At 38.7% G+C, this 17,399-nt stretch overlaps 1 protein-coding gene across 2 annotated transcripts in view; it reads left to right on the top strand.

Annotated features, from left to right (window-relative positions):
- SCAMP1 (secretory carrier membrane protein 1) overlaps positions 1–17,399 on the top strand; it is a 41,247-nt gene that overhangs the window by 18,680 nt on the left and 5,168 nt on the right. For both annotated transcript variants that reach the window (XM_074995454.1, XM_074995453.1), the window contains exons 6-8: positions 6,217–6,376; positions 12,425–12,526; positions 16,004–16,121. In XM_074995454.1, the coding sequence (XP_074851555.1) occupies positions 6,217–6,376; positions 12,425–12,526; positions 16,004–16,121 (380 nt within the window). The remainder of the gene's footprint in view (positions 1–6,216; positions 6,377–12,424; positions 12,527–16,003; positions 16,122–17,399) is intronic.

A 17,399-nucleotide genomic window follows, 5' to 3' on the forward strand; every position in this document is an offset into this window, starting at 1 on the left:
GCAGAGTGAGGACTAGATCTCAGTTCTCCTGAATTTCAGTGCTCTAGCTACTCAGCCACATTTAGAGTTGATAGTCTTGTGTCTGTTCACACTATACTTGTGCAATAATTTGCCTACAGTTAAATTGATTTGGTCTCTTCAAAAAGATACTTAGTATAGAGTAAGTAAACACAAGAATATAATCCACATTAAACTATCCTTTCTACATCCAGGGTTCTCAGAGAATAGTCTCTGCAGGCTTTGTTTTAGTTTGTGCTCTTTCAGAATACACTGTCCTGTCCTGATCACAGCCACTTGCCAGCAACTTCTCATACAAGATCTTAACGTGCTGTGATCAATGCCATTGTCTCCAGTTGCTGGTGGCAGCTTAGATACAGTATGTTGACACCACAACTGTAGTGTTCGTGTACTGGTATTCTCCTTGTTAGATGCAGGTTTCAGGCTCTTCGCACTTTTCCAATAAGGATCCAGGTTAAGTGCATCTGGACACCTTTACCTATGTACCTGGTAATCTTTTTTTTTTTTTTAAAAAAAACTTTATAAAATTAAACTCTTATGTAGGAATTAAGTGGTCAGCTTTTAATACTTAACCATGAAAATTATTCTAGTTTGAGATCCACTGTTTTATATTCATTACTGGATCAGAACTCTTAAAGACAAAACAATCTTGTAAAATGCAAGACTAGTCATTCTAACAATACAAGTTTAAGATCCATATCCAGTCTGAAAGTTTGGAACCCAGAATTTCAAATGGCATCAGCGTTAGTTTCTAATTCCAGCAACTGATGAGATTGATCTCTAAAAATGTCAAACTTCAAGCCTGGGGAGGATGGGGAAAACAAGGTGGGAATTATAGTAATACTGTATTTCTCTCTCTCTCTCCTCCATCCATCCTACAACAGTGGATTAAGAACAGACAGCGTTATAATGTCAGCAGCTGGAAGCAAGGAGACTGAATTCTGAAGGTCTGCCCCTGATTATATTAATTTGATCCATACCACTTCTCTTTTCACCCTAGAAGATGGAAGCTTTAACTCGACTGTCTTTTGTGGGTTGTTGTTTTTTGTTTGTTTTTTTTTTTTAGTTTGGCCTCGATTTCTTTTTTCTTGATCTTGCAGACATACTATGGAAGCATAAAGAAAATAGAGAAAAAATATGGATCGGGAAAATGGATTAAAGCCTAAATCTCTCAGTGCTCCCCACAGCATGTGTTTGTGAGGGGTCGCAAAAGGGGCTACTTAGGGCTATGCCTAGGTGGTCTTGTCTCCACGAGAGTGACTGGACTACCTCTCTGTGGGTACTTGATACAGTCAAGCTGCCTGCCTGTTTGTCTGTATTTGTCATCCTGCTTCAGCTTGCAGTGTTTCACCACAGCTTACGTACCTCTTCAGAAACTTCTCTGCCTCCACAAGGTGCAAGGGGCCCTGGAATAATGGCATCCATCCCCAGTTCTGATTAAGCTCCTTGGTAGCTGCCCAGACTCTTCTAAAGCAGGATTAGTCCTCCAGTCTTTGTTTTTAGGTGTCGATTTCTGTTTGATAGATTTCAGAGACACCCTTTTACACATCAGCGTTGTTGTCTGCATATTGCCTTGAGTAACATCTACTTTCAGTTTAACACCTTGACGGTTGCTCTTTCCTTAGTGACAGGCTGTTTTCTGAAGATCTTAATTGACTTGGTTACACACCTCTTATTTTGTTTCTTTGGCTTTAAATTCATGTCATCTTCTTTCAGGGGTCCTGCTAAATCCAGGACAGATTCCTCTGGTATCTGTCTCAGCTGTTTCCTGATTAAACTGGGCCTAATCCTTCTTTATTCCTTACAAGAAACTTCCGTGTTTGGGTGTGTTCAGGAATACTCATTTGCATATGCTTTCCTTAGCTTCAATTCCTGTCTGTTGGCACAAAACCTCTGCCTTTTCCCCATAAGGCGCAATCTAAAGATGCTAGGATTTAATGCCATAAGCATGACTGTCACTCTGGCCTTTGCAGTCCTCCCTGTTCATTTAGCAGTCTCTCTTATGATCTTTTGGTGAGTTGTGCCATATTAAACTAAAGGGCTTCTCTTTCCCTGAACTCCCATGTCCTTAAAAGTTACAACAGGGTTGACAGTGATTTCTGAGATTTTGGGTGAAAGACTGCCTTTACTCCTGAGGGCCATAATAACATCCTTGCAGATTGGCTAAGTCACAAACTGGGTTTGGGGAAGGGTGCCTTGATCTTAATTTTCAAAGATGTTTAACAGAGTCTGACGCACACATCTTTGGATTTATTATCTTGATGGTGTTTGGCAAGCTTCTGTGTTTGTGTTCTTGGATGTTCAACTTCCGTATCCTCCTTTTATGTGTGCTTTGTATAAAGTTGGAGGTGGGAATTGGGATGTTGCTTTTCTCTTCCTCTGGGAACTTGAGGTACAGCATGTTGGACAAGCCTCTTATTTTTGCTGACTTTATGGTAGCTTTTCTGCTGCTGCTAAGCTCACCAGTAAACCCATCTCTCATCGTCCCTGCTCTCCATGCTTTTTGTACAATCTCTGTGGACACTTGCCGATATTCATCAGCTGTCATCTCAAGGGCTTGTGCTCTTCAGCTGCCTTCATCTGAGGCTTGCTGTGTGTGAAATGAAAAGCATTATTGCTTCAAGAACAGGTTTTTTTGAGGTGGTTACATGTATCTGGCGAGCATTGTATGTCATAAATGATTTTTCATTATTTACTATTGTGTGACCTGTCTTTCTAGCTCCAAGAAGTTTCAGACTTTTTCCTGACAAGATTCAGGAAGAGTTTCATAGACCACCACTTTCATCCTGTAGGTTCAGATTCTGCTCTAAGAATAGACTTTCAGGTTTGCCTTCTTTATTAAGAGGGGCTTTCTTGTAGTGATCTCAATCAGGAGAATGGATAAGTGTAACCATTTGTAATCTGTTATATCTGCACATATTTGTGAAAAGACGGTTTTTCAGTATCTTCCAGGATTAATTTACAAGGTGAATACTGATTTCTGCCTGAAGAGTAGTCCATTCTTCTCTCAGAATGAATCCTTTCTCAGTCTTGTTCTGAAACTTTTCAAAGGTCAAAACAACTGGGAGAACATCTAAAGCTATGTGATTACAAGTCTGTGTCCCTGCAGAGTGTGAATAAGTTACCTTGGCTTTGGCCTAACTTGTCCCTGAACAATGAATGCCAGGCTAGCAACAAGGGGCAGGCTCTGTGTTTTTTCTATGTATCGTTACATGTTGAACACCCCAGCTCCGGCACCCTGTGTACCTGACTGGAAACCAGGGGAGGTTTATGTGGTTCTGTTTCCCCCTGCTGGCTAGAGGCCTGTAGTCCAGCAATGCTCCTGGCCTCAGACTGCCGATTTTGTGCCTGTGAGTACTCCCGCAGTATTGCTGACGATGCCAGAACATGAGTGTTGCTGGAGTTAAGGAAATCTGGAGTATAGAGATTTTACCTATATCAACTGGGATTATCTATTTTCCAATTTCCTGCTTGTGGTGCAGAAAAGTGGAATTTCTCATGAGGGTTACTGTTTGCTGCATTCACATCTCTTCCCTAATCCACTGTTGTAGAATAGGAAAAGAGAACACCAAAACTAACTGGCAAACAATTCTTGGAAAGAAATCTCTCACCAAGATCTGCAAACTCCATCCCCTCATTTTTTCTTCTTCTCTGACAGCGCTCATAAACCTTGCCACTTTCTGAGTTAGGCAGCAGTCAGTCATTCTGTCTTTACTTTCATAGGTATATTATGCCTCTGCCTAGAATGAGTAGGTTTTGGGGTTTCTCTTTAAAATTAAAAGATAAATTTAAATGCATTAAAAAAATTAGAATTTTGATATACGTGAGGTGTTCTCATTGAAGAGTGATTTTAGTAGTGAGCAGCAGTCACTATACTTTGTATGGAAATAACAGATGTAGACTATGTTGTGGGGCTGAAGGAGAAAAGAAATACTATGCTCTGACAGAGGCTCTTCTTTCTCCAATATAATAAATGGTAAATTTTGGCCTGTTCAAGCAACATGAATTTCTTTTCATCAGAGGTATCAGATGGGTAGTTCTGCAAAATGAAGACATCTGTAGGTGTGGCACAGGCAGCAGGACTGCAGGTTTTCCTATCAATGAGCCTCGGTGTTTGGAAGCTCAGGGTTCACAAGACTGGAATATATTATTAATTGTAATAATGAGTAAGACCTAAGGTCAGTAAGAGCGCGTTTACATTAAAAAGTTATATCAAGTGTACAGTAACTGAATTTAAACTGCAGTAGTTTATACTGATACAACTCCCAGTATAGGCACTCTTATTCAGGACTAGGAGATGCTTCTTTTTTTTTTTTTTTTTTTTTTTTTTTTTTAAGATAAGTGTTTCCTAAAGTGTAGTCTGTGGTCCTTGCGGGGGAGGGAAAAGAGAAGGTCCTTAGAAAATATACAACATCGCTATACACTGTTATTGTGAATAAATAATAAGCAGTGAAAATGTATTCATTTTTCATTTTTTTAAAAATATGCATTTATATTTTTGGACCACAAAAAAGGTACTGAAAAAAAACTGGGTCCCAACTATATAAAGTTTGGGAAACCCTGGTTTAGATTATTGTTTTGGAAGGTGCTGGTGATCGTAATCTTTCAGTAACTGCTTATCAAGTCTGTTTTTGAAGGAGTAAATAGGATGAAAGGAACTGTTAAATTTACCAGTCACCCTAAGGTTATGTTTACACTAGGCTAAGAGAGTTGACTGCAAATATGCAAATCTAGCAACAGCAATTGTGTAGCTAAAAATCAATGTGTGTGTGCTCAGCTCACTTTGCTGCCTATACAGGGGAAGGTCAACCTTGCATCTCACAAGGAGTACAGGGGTCAACTGCAACCTCTGAGAGGTCGATTTTTTTGTGTCTCCACTAGAGGCCCGAAATTAAACCCTGGAAGATCGACTCTGAGCAGCTCGATCTTCCTGGGTAGTGTAGACCTAATCTACCTACCAGAAAGATTGAAAAGTGTGGAGAAGAGAGCCATCAATGGCAGCAACTGCTCTAGAGTTTAGAAAATGCTGCAGTCAGTGGAGCTGGCAATATTGCTGTGGTTTCACTGTTGTCAGGATTTTAAATAGCAGCAGTGAAACGGGTCGTTTTGTCATCAGTGTTAAATGCTACTGCTGTGAGCACTGGCAGACGGTTGGCGGCCCAGAAGGTTGTGGTGGGCCATATCTGAAGCTGTATTTTGCCCACCCCACCTGCAGAGGCTAATAATAGTTGCTGTAATGTTCTTATCAGACAGCCTGGAGATTGAGTTTAATTGTATTTTTTTTATCCTTAAAAAAAAAAAAAAAAATGTTAATTCTTGGATAATGTTCTCTTGCAAACCTTACAAAAAGCTAAGCTCTTAAGAGTTTTTTTGGTATCTATTACTTAATGGGCCCTTGCAACGTACAGACTTTCTAAAATAGGAGACTGAGAACTGTAGTTTTGAATGTCAGTAAAGGTGACGGATATTTTTCATTGTAAGAAATACTAGACCATGTGAATTTTTATGCTGTTATGGAATTCTCATAGTTTTGTTTCAGTACGAAATACTTTTGTTAAACTATTTCATTTGAGAGAGCATAACATTCTCCTTCACTTGCTAAATACAAACTGTTTTGTGTACTTCAAGAATTTTTAAAGACTTGAATAGTGCAGGCCTTCTGTATATTTAATAATAGGGTAGCATCATGTTCTTGTACATACTCACTGGTCTGACTTTCAGAGAAAATAATTAAACAGCATATAAGAAGGTGTTTGCAAAGATCTGTATCCAGTAATTATTGTAGCAGAATAGTCAGCAACTGCAGCTGAGAGAACTGTGTTTATCTATTTAACTCTTTGATGCTATCAGTCAGTACTTACTGGAAATCCTGATACATAGTTCTTCAGGTTAATGTTTTTTTCATGAAATTTTGACAGCCTCCTCTCCCCCAGACTACATAGTGTTTTTTGTTTTTGTTTTTTTTCTAACAATCCTGAATTTATTTGCACAGTACTTAGATCCTTTGGGAGCTTCATCATTACTTCAAACAGAAGGTATATGACACTAGCAGATTAGTCTATTAAAGAGAGAGATGCTAATATAAGAATGATGTGGATGTATTTTGTTTAAAGTTTTTGTATTTATTTAGGTAATACTTCAACAGTTGAAAATTGTTGCATAAACTCAGGTTAATACAAACTATTTTTTGTTCTACAGTCCATGCAGTGACACTGTTTCTAAATATCTTTGGATGTTTGGCCTGGTTTTGTGTTGCTCCTGCACGAGGGGTTGATTTTGGATTGAGTATCCTCTGGTTCTTGCTTTTTACTCCTTGTTCATTTGTCTGCTGGTACAGACCACTTTATGGAGCCTTCAGGTAACGCCAGTCTGGTTTTGAATATTTTAATGCACTTTATGCATTGTGAAATGTATTCATCTTTAAGTAGAACTTTACTCAAATTAATTTGACATATTAACCAGAATTATTTGTATTAATTATTGAAAGAGGCAAGTCATACGAACCCACTTGCTGCGTTCGAAGTATAAACTGATGATTAAAGGTTCGCTTAGGGAGTTAATAATTAGGAATGTGAAGTGCTGACTAAATTTGAAGTTTCTAAATCAGCATCATAAATTATATTTAATCATACATTGACAAGTTAACTGTCATTGCACATTTGTAACAACATGAGATGTTACTAAAAATATAAAATGCAACTTATCTTTATTTTTTTTTTACCCTAATGTATTGTTTCTAAAGAACAGTTCTATGTATTCAGTAAGCTTACAAAGTGAATATCATTTGATGGTACTAGAATTACAGTGGTAAAACTTATTTGTTGTGGTTAATTGACAAAAATGCATCAATCTGTATATTCATGATTGATGCACATTAATCGAATTAGGGAGTAAAATTTTCTTTTCTTTTATGAAATCCAGAAGTCTGTCACATTGTCTCAAAAAGGAGTGTGCCAGCTTCTGAATAAAACTGAAATGTGTGTGTAAAATAAACCTTTTTGAGTTTTGATTATTTTTGAGAGTTTATCAATGGATTTAATTTGAACTTTGATTAATGCTGTGTTAAGTTCTAAAACAAAAAAATGCTATAGTAATAATTGCAAAGGAGTAAAGATTTTGATACCTTGATTCTCTTGTGGGCTTAAACGGTCTTTGGAATGCTTTTTATTTTTTCTGAAAAAACAGTGAAGTGTGGCCAAAGGAGAAAAAAGTAAAGCATAAATCTCTCATACTTTTGTTCTTTCTCCACTTCTTATATACATGAATTAAGGAGCTGTTACATTCTAACTCTGAATGTTCATGCTAAATATTTTCAGTGGTCTCTTTCCAACAAGCACTTAAATGCCTTGTTTTCAGCAGATACAGTGTGAACTAAGGGTTGGTCTGCACACAAACTCTCACCAAAAGAAAATGTTTTAGTTTACACTGTTTGTTTTGCACAAGTTTGTGAGCAGATATTTATTTTGAAATTCTTGAGTGCTTACCCAATTCAATGTCATAATGAAACATTATATTTTTACTGATTTAAACTTTTTAAAAATTCTCTTCTTTCGTTCCTATATTTCAATAACTTAAGCAGCTGCCATGTTCTATATTTTCCTTTTAACCAACAGCATAGCTTTCCATAGATGCTACTGAGGAGGTGATGTGGTTAACTAAAGCAAATTTAGCTGCAGACTTTTATATTAAGAGTGAAACTGTGATATGTGTAGAATCAGCTGTAGAGGCTAGGGAGTGCTGGAGAACCTATATACATAGGGTTAAGACAACCTGGTGAATAGAAAACTAGTATGCTTTGGAATTGGGGGCTGGAACTTTTTTGGCATCCAGCCTACCGATGTTCTCCAGGATGAGGCTTGTGGAGGGTGATCTGGGCTGTGCAGGAGGAGAACATGGAGACAGTGATGGATGATATTAGGCTTCCTAGCTTTCTCTGAAATTTGTTCTCTACTCTCATCTTGGTTGCTACAGCCCTGCTTCCCTCTGCCTCTTTTACTATCCCATGGAGTCAAGAACAAACTTCTTTCTTTTAGGTTTTTAAAATTCTGGGCTCTAGACTCGAAAGCTCACTAGGAGCACTGAGGTGATATGTTTCACATTCCTCTTCACATTTGTCTCTATCTCCGCACAAAAAAAAAAACAAAACCCAGTTGAAATGTTTTTTTTCAAATGGTTCAATTTTTTGCAGCATGTATGTAATGAGTCATTTTGGTATGTGCATCCTTATAAGCAAGATTATTATTTTTGCTTCAAGAGCAACTCATAGGGCCAATACCCAATTGCATATAAAATGTAAAGGCTCTGTGTGTGTAACTTTTAAAATGTACCCATTTCAGATGCGTAGTTTGGTTTAAGATAGTGGAATATATGTGATTGCATTGATCTCCCATTTGTTACTTAGGACTCATCTACATTAGAGTTAGGTTGGATTAACTGCACTGTTCAAGGCTGTGAAAAATTTCATGTCCTGTGCAATGTAATTAAGCTAACCCAAACCTGCTGTTCCACCTCTCAGAAGTAGATTTACTGCAGTGGTAGAAGAACCACTGCCACCATGGTAGTGTCTTCACTGGAGCACTACAGAAGCTCGTGTGCAGTTATGCTTTTGTCGCGTTTCAAGTATAGAGAGTAGTGTCTGTCTTTTTCCTGCTTAAGCAGGAGATACACATGTTGACCAAGGATAGACATCAGTGTTTGCCTCACCTCTGCTGTTTTGAGTAAAGGAGTTACACTTGTACTGCTGAGAATCCTGTGATGATTCTTCTATATTTTTGCATTTCTTTGCCTTGTACACGTGAATATTTTTGTCTTCTGCATTGTGAAGATATTAGAAGAAGTGGGCAGAGTGGGTATGCATCTTTTCTCTGTTAACATATTAGTCTACAGAGACTTGAAGGGTGTAGACACAGCAAGGATGAAGAATTATTTGTGTTGTATAAGTGCATAATTGAAAGAAATGGGAAGGCAAGGGAAAATAATCCCAGATGGATGTTGGCTATGCAGTATTTTCTGCAAGGAAGCAGTGGAAAACCCATCACTTGTGCCTTTTAGAACTAGACTGGGAAATGTATTGTTAGCAATCCTTTTTTTGGTAAGGAGAGAGAACGGATGATAAAGATGATGGAAAACAAAAACAGCATAAAAATTCCTCTAGCTTCTGCAGCCTTGAGATACTTTGAATAGAAGAACATCACCAGTTCAGTCTTTCACAACCGGATCTTCTTTGGCTCCATTTTTGGTCCTGTGATCCAGACATTGAGCATATAAACTGGTAAATTGAAAAGTTACCAGAATTTTTGTGTCCCTAAATAGCTCCACCGGGATGGTGGAAAAGGTAAATGTAGAAATGATACTTTGTAGTTTTGTGTATATTCCATTTCAGTGACTTCATATCAGATGTTCTGCGCTTGCAAGTGAAAGGTGTGGGTATTTTCCCCTACATACCAGCCCTGCAGAGTTCCATCTGAGAACGGAGCAGAGTTCTTGTTCTTTTTCCAAATGATTTCTTAAGAGACACCTATGCAGCCCCACTGCATTCTGTGCATTTGTATAGGTGCAATTAAAAGCATCTTGGCACCCAGTTCTATTGAAGATGCACAGGAAGAAAGACACTAGTTTCCCCTCTCAGTTTTGTTGTCTGATCAATACTTACGGAGGCAAAACCAGTAATGGTTTTGTTTTTGTCACTGTAAGCAGATACATAAAGAATGTAAGGAGTGGTTTATGCTTATGGCAGAATGTAGAGCACAGACATTGCACACCTAGCTAGGACTGGGTGTATATATAGCAGTGTAGAATACAGATGTACCAGGAATGTAGGTTATATCCCAGACATGGCTCTCCAAATGCCAAGCAGTCTCCCATGTCCACCCTACTACTTTTAGTAGTATAGTGTTCTGAGGCCTCCCTATTGTGGCACCTTTCTCTTCTGTCTCTCACCTGCCAGTGCCTTTCAGTGCCATATGCGGCTATACAACACATTCTGGATGCAGCTTGCTTTTGACTATGACGTAATTACACACGCTCAATGTGCTGCTGCAAGTGTAAACAAGCCCTAAAGATTGAAGGCGTTCTGAATGCAAGTGCACATAACATGATAGATTTCAGGATTGTAAGGAAAGGAAGGAGTGAGTGCAGAGCAATAAGGGCAATGGATTTAAAAAAATCAGACTTTTTTAATGAATGCGGAGGACTGGTAGGCAGTGTCCTCTGGGAAGGTCTAAGGGACATGGGAGTTCAGGAGAGCTGGCATTTTCTAAAGCAGACCTTATTAAAGGCCCAATGGCAACTTTATCCTAATATAAAGAAAAGATGAGAAGAATAGTAAGGAACCAATGTGACTCTTTCAGGAGGTTTTCCATGTCCTAAAATTCAAAATGAGGTCCTACAAAAAGTGGCAATATGAATGAATTGCCAAGAATGAGTACAAAGGTTTTAGCACAAGCATCTGGGCACTCAATTAGAAAGGTGTAAAGCACAAATGACTTAACCTAGGAAGGGACATAAAAAGCAGTAACAAAAGGTTCTATAAATACTTTAGGTGACTTGATACTCTAATATTGACAACAGGGGAGAGAAATACAATCCAAAATAGGAAAGAACATTTAAATAGATTGGATGTATTCATTTTGTCAAGCCTGATGAAGTTCATCCTAGGGTACTTAAGGAATTAACTGAAGCAATCCCAGGGCATAAAGAATTTCACAGCTTTGAGAATTTGTGGAGGATGCATGATAGATACCAGAGGACTGGAGAAGTGCAAACATAGTACTTGTTTTTAAAAAGGGAGCAAAGAAGAACTACAGACTGGTCAGCCTTGCTTTGATGCCTGTCAAGATACTGGAACAAATTATGAAATTATCAATTTGAAAGCACCCAGACAATGATAGGATTGTAAGCAGTAGCCTACTTGGATTGTCATAGACAAATCATGCCAAATTAACCTCATTTTCTTCTTTTGAGAGGGTTCCTGGCCTAGTGGACCTGAACCTATGTAGGTGTAATGTGTCTTGATTTTTTTTTTTGACAAGCTCCATAAGCAACCTGTGGAAATGTGGTCTTGATAAATGAAACTTTTGTAAGGTGAATGCACAACTGGATGAAAGACTTTGCACAAAAGTTATCAGTGGTTCTCTGTCAAGCTAGGGGAATGTATGTAGTTGAATAACAGTGGTCTGCGCTAGGTCTGGTACGAAGTCAATATTTTCATTACTGACGTGGGTGATGGAGTGGACCATATGCTTATAAAATTTGCTGGTGGGAGAGGTTATATTAGCACTTTAGAGGTTAAGATTAGAATTGATAAATTGGAGAATTGGTCTGAAATTAAGATGAAATTCAGTAAAGACAAGTTTAAAAAGTGCTACTTTTAGGAAGAAAAATTATAATGCACATGTACCAAATAGGGAATAACTGGCTAGGTGATAGTACTGTTGAAAAGGATTTGGGGGGTTATACTGAATCACAAATTGAAGAACCACCAAGAATATGACACAGTTATGAAAAAGGCTGTTATTCTGGGACCTGTTAATGGGAGTGTTGTATGTAAGACACAGGAGGTAATCATCCTCCTTACTTGGCACCAGTGAGGCTTTAGCTGGAGTTCTGTATCCAATTCTGGACTCCATACTTCAGGAAAAATGTGGACAAGGAGAGGTTGAGGAGGAGAGCAGTAAGTGGGGGAAAAAAAGCCATGCTTGGTTATAAAAAAGATTGAGGCAGGGGGTGGGGTGTAGGGACAAGGGGGATAAGGATCTTCAAATATGTTAAGGACTATTATAAAAATATGGTGATCTGTTGTAGATGGTAGGACTATAAATAAACAGCTTAAGCTGTAGAAAGGGAAATTGAGGTAGAATATAAGGAAAAACTAGCTGTAAGGATAATTTAGCACTGCAGTAGCTTCCAAGGGAGGTTGTTTAATCACCATAATTTGACTCTTTTTAAGAAGGTCACAGAGAGGTAGCCGTGTTAGTCTGTATCTTCGCTAAACAAAAAAGCAGTCCTGTAGCACTTTAAAGACTAACAAAATCATTTAGTATTTGATGAGCTTTTAAGAATGGGTTAGACAAATACCTGTCAGGAATTATGTAGTTATTCTGTCCTGCTTCAGTGTAAGAGGCTGAACTTGAGGACCTCTTGAGGTCCCTCCCAGCCCTACCACTTCTTCTGTGATCCTAAATACTGAGGTGCAGATCTATTGAATTAAGAAAGTAACACTTACAGATAATCACTTTTCAGAGTAGAACTTCATGTAGATATCCTTTGGTGTTTAAAGATGGTTTAAATCATTCTATAAAAACAGTCCTCCAATAATATGTATGATAGAAAAAGGTACTTTGGTAATGTAGTTGTTTGAATCTGCTTTTAACTTCCTGACCATCATCTTTTATGTTTTCTCTTTCAGAAGTGACAGTTCTTTCAGATTCTTTGTGTTCTTCTTTGTATATATCTGTCAATTTGCTGTACATGTACTCCAGGCTGCAGGATTTCAAGGATGGGGTAACTGGTAAGTGATGATCTTTTTATTCCATTTTGGGTTACATATCAAAGAATAAATCTAGTGTGTTCAATGATAATATCATCTTTTATATAAAAGAAAGTAGGCATATGAAGAAAAAATATTTAATAGGTAAAATTTTCATATGACATTTTGGTGATGAGGGAGCCAGATATAAAAAGTCTGTCCCAAGGATATCTAGGGAGGCAGGTACTTTTGTTTTTTAGAGGTGTCAGTATTATCTTGCATCCTAGGCCCCGAACTGGCCTAGACTAAAATCAGTTCTGCTCAGACATCATGTATCAACTGAGCTCATGTTTGATATTTGCCCCGTATTTGCCATAAAACTTAAAAACAAAACAAAACAAAAAACTTAACATGGGTTCTAATGATATAAAAAAGGAAACTAAATGTATTCACTAATGTAATTTTCAGTTACACTTCATTTGCAATAACATTTCAATCAAGCAGACTTCTAGAAACTTCAGATTTATATTAATTATTGGAATGTGAAAACAAAATATTACTTTGGGGATACCTTACTAACCAATGGCATGCATCCTTGTTACCAGTTTTGTTCTTGGGTGGGCTATAGTGGCTTTTGTCACCAATTCTTTCTTGTTGGAGTGCAGACCAGGTAATACTGTCTAATCTGCTGGTCTCTTTGCGTGTCAGTAACCCCTTTCTCACTACTTTTGTTGTTGTTTATTTTTCTTCTGGAAAGTGTTTTCATTATGCAAACTTATTGTCTCCTTGCATCTATTTTGAGTCCCTGATTCACTGAGCATATGCCCATAGAACCCAAGTGCTCATTGAATCATATGTTAGTATTTTGTACTTTTGAGGTTTGTATCAGAGTTTCACATTGAAAAAAACCTCTTGGATGAATTCTTCTTGGAGTTGCAGTTAATTAGTGGTTGTGAGTCTGCAGCAGTCTTGTGAGTGTATCGGCATAGCTTGAGCAATTAGTCCAGGCTTTTGTTTTATCTATTTTGTTACAATGTCCTCCTCACCTGTAAAAGGTGGAAAGCAGGCAGCTCAGTGGTTTCAAGAAGTGTGACTGTTCCAGTAAAGCCACCCCTTGCTTGTCTCCTATGAACATCTGAAATACATCTGAACTTTGCTAGACAGAGCTCAACTTGAGTGTTTCCTGCCTTGGCATGATGCAGGACATTAAAGTCTGACATAGGAAGTACTGGGACTAGTGTGTGTCAACTTGGATCGTGCTGGGAGGCAGGGGTTCAGCCACATTCATAGTAGCCATGGCAAGTCTGCACGTAAATCAACATCAGTAGACCCTAAGGTGTCCAGTGGAGGAAAACATCACAGTGAGTCACTTTACATCAGTATGACAGAACTGTAGAACTCTGTTGGCATGGAGGTAGTCCAGAGGCACTCTCCAATTGCCAGAAGTATCCAAAAGTGGAAAGCATATTAGGTGAGTAGCAGACATGACTGGTTTGGTTAACATGGTGAACCACTACACACATTCACACGTACACAAGTGTACCATTTGAGAGCTTATGTTGTCTTTAAGATGTGGAGCTGTTGAGTGGTGCTGTTACTGTAGAAAGGAGGGGTCAACAATGATTCCAACGTGTTAAAATTGACCACTTTGAAAAGTGCATTTGTTTCTCTTAGTGACTTCTTGTATTATTACAAGGCCTAAAATTGATTTTTGTAACAACAATCTGAAAGGTAAAACAAAATCTAATTCTATGTTTATATAGGTATCATAGCAATGTACTAGAGATGGTGATGTTTCTACTTGTCATTATCTTGTTCATTATTACAATGTCTGAGTGCGCGTGGGTCACCACAGTGTTCGTTGCCTTGGTATAGAAATAGTTCTGTGCAGGGAAGATTGTTCTGGCTACAACCACAGTTGATTGCGCAGCAGCTCTTGTGGATGCAGGCACAGATAAGGACTTGTAAAAGTTCAGGTACCATTGGGCTCTGGAGGAATTCAGAAACCAGTTCATCATCCACGTTTTTCTATTCATGTTGTCTGATGGTGACCCAGTAGCTAGTTTACCAGCATGCTGAGACATCCAAATCTTTGTTTGCCATGATGCTCTTTTGGTGTGCTCTTCACAACTATCCTTGCTTAGTGAGAATTTGGTTAGTGACGTGCCCTTTTTGAGGACTATGTTGAGGGGCAAGCAATTCAGCCCTTTGTGTGTGTTCTTTTCTTGGTCTCATTGTACAGTGCTGTTCTTAACTTCCTTGCTGCAGATATTCTTGGTTGGTTGTCGCTCCTGGTTTGGTAAGATCTCTGAAGCAATAGGCTCCTTTTGTTTTGACAACATTATACACACTTTTTTCCCCTCAATACCAAATAGGTATTGTGATGGATTTGATTACAGAGGTTTCCTTGGGACTGTCACTCAGGTGCTGATCGTGCCACTGGGTCCACCACTCTGTGCTGTTGGGTCAGAAGCTCTGGTCTCTTGCAGACAAGAAACAGAGTTTGGAGTAACAGCCCCCCAGCAGAGCAACGCAGACATTGAACCAGCTTATCTCCTGAGGGGGCTTAACTGTAGGGCCTTGACAGCATCCAGAACCATAACCCTCAAAAGGGACCAAAACCCCAAATAAATCTTACTGAAGGTTGTGTGTGTGTGTGTGTGTGAGAGAGTTTTATTTTTATTTTTCCTCCTAAGATCTCTCTTGAGGGACCAGTTTTTAAAGAGGAAACATTTTTGAGCCTTTTGGTCAGTGTATTTTTTTTCTGGCCCCTCTTTCTGTGGCTATATTTTGTCTTTTATCTCCTCTGGTCTCCTCTTTGCTTCCAATTAACCCTCTCTTTTCACCTTTTCCCATGCTCTGGGTGCTGGTCTGCTTTAATACAATACTGTAGTGTTTTATTATTGTGAGAGACTCTTAAGTCACTTATTTTTCAAGAGTGAGAATCATATGAAGCTAGGATAGTTAGAAAAGGGTTTGTAGGATTTTCATCGTACGTGGGAAAAGTATGAAATAGAGATGGCATTATGGGGTGAAAATGGTACGTGATTGGCACTTGATTCTACAGTCCCAGTCAGTCTTGCATTACTCTCTTCTGCCTTATTATGCATTGCTCAGATTTTCCCAAAAGACATTTTGCTGGACAGTGGTGAGTTGCACACTGAAATCTACCCATGGTGCACTGCACTGTGCATTGACATAAGCACTTCTGGTGAATATGTGCAGTGCTTACCTGAGGAACCAAGTATATATGCGCAGAAGTGATATACTACCCGTGGTGGCTTTCTGCAAGTGTAACTTGCATTGGCAAAAGTTTGTAGGATAGACAGGCCCTGACTTTGACTACATAATATAGGAACTGAACTTCTAAAAATACTTTATGAAACTGAGCGTGTTTAATTTTTTTAATTTCCATTTATTTTCTCTGATCAAAACAGAAGCAGAAGATAGCTAAGATTTCTTTAAAAAGAATACATAACTCACCACAGTAACAAAATTTGTCTTTTTTTTTTCCTTCAGTGGATGGATTTCGTCTCTGACTGGGCTTAATGAGAGTGTTCCTGTTGGCATTATGATGATAATTATAGCAGCACTTTTCACAGCATCTGCTGTCATCTCTCTAGTTATGTTTAAAAAGGTAAGATGCTTTTTTTAATATTTAAAACAGCTAGTTATTCAGCTGTCATTTATTGCTACTCTTACTTCTGCACCGCCTTCAGACCTGAGCAGTCAGAGAGTGACATCTGTTGGCCACTCATCCAGCTGCGAAAGCAGTGCCGTGCCAACAGCAGTGCAGAAGTAAGGGTGGCAATGCCATACCATGCCTTCCCTTAGTTCTGTATTCCAGCCTTCCGAGTTGGGCAGCTGGTGATTGGCAGCTGCTAGCTGGCAGCCCAGCTCTGAAGACCAGGCTGCCTTCAGCAGCAGTGCAGAAGAAAGAATGGCGTGGCTTGTTACCCTGTGTCCAGCTGGCTAGCTCTGAAGGCAGCACTGCGGCCAGTAGCGGAGCAGAAGTAACACAACTCTCTTAGAATAATCATGCGAACCACCACAGCTCCTTTTTGCGTCAGGACTCCCTACAGTTATACTACCATGAAGTTTGATTTAAAGAGCTGAAAACATAAAATTTACAACTTAAAATTCTATGATCTTGAAATTGACCAAAATGTGCCTTTTGTAGGCCCATATCTGTCAGTTTCTTAGAATAGAATACTGCTGTTGGTAAATAAAGTACTCCGCATACATTTTTGTTTGGTTTTTTTTTAGTGTTATGCATTGCTAGGTATACCTCTCTATTATCCACAATACTTGAATATTAGGCAAGCTCCCAGTCCCAGGGCTGCTGAATAGGAAAGAGTTTACTGTAATTCAGTTCCTCAGGAATACCTGTGTCACTGGCACATGCGCTATTTACATCTTTATTGGTATGGAATAACATTTATAAGAGAAGCCAAGTAAGATGCAACTTAAATCTTAATCAGTTTCCACTAAGCTAGAAATGGGCTTCTCTTTAAAATTCAGTTTGACAATTTGGATGTTTCAGATTTTAGAGACTTAAACAGGAGTCTGCTAATTTAATATTTTAAAACGTGCTAGTTATTGAAGGTATGACGTTGGCGGCACAACAGATTTTGTTAAATTTATTTACTCAAGTCTGTGCTGATGGTGTGGAGGCATTGGTTGTGCCTCCATTCCATTAGGTGCACACACAGCTTTTTTTGATTAAACTAGTGAATGCTTGATATTATGGCCCCTCAGCAATTGCATAGGACCGTTTGTTTTCATTTCTGTGGGATTTCTAAGGTAGGAGTAGGAAGAATTGTTTGGGGCATTCCACAGGGATAGTATATGGCTTATTGAGGGTGGTGCACGCATTTTTGAGTTCTTTCTTTTCTGTTTATCCCACCTTAAATTG

The sequence above is a fragment of the Carettochelys insculpta genome, chromosome 5, assembly GCF_033958435.1.
Source record: "Carettochelys insculpta isolate YL-2023 chromosome 5, ASM3395843v1, whole genome shotgun sequence".
Taxonomy (NCBI): domain Eukaryota; kingdom Metazoa; phylum Chordata; order Testudines; family Carettochelyidae; genus Carettochelys; species Carettochelys insculpta.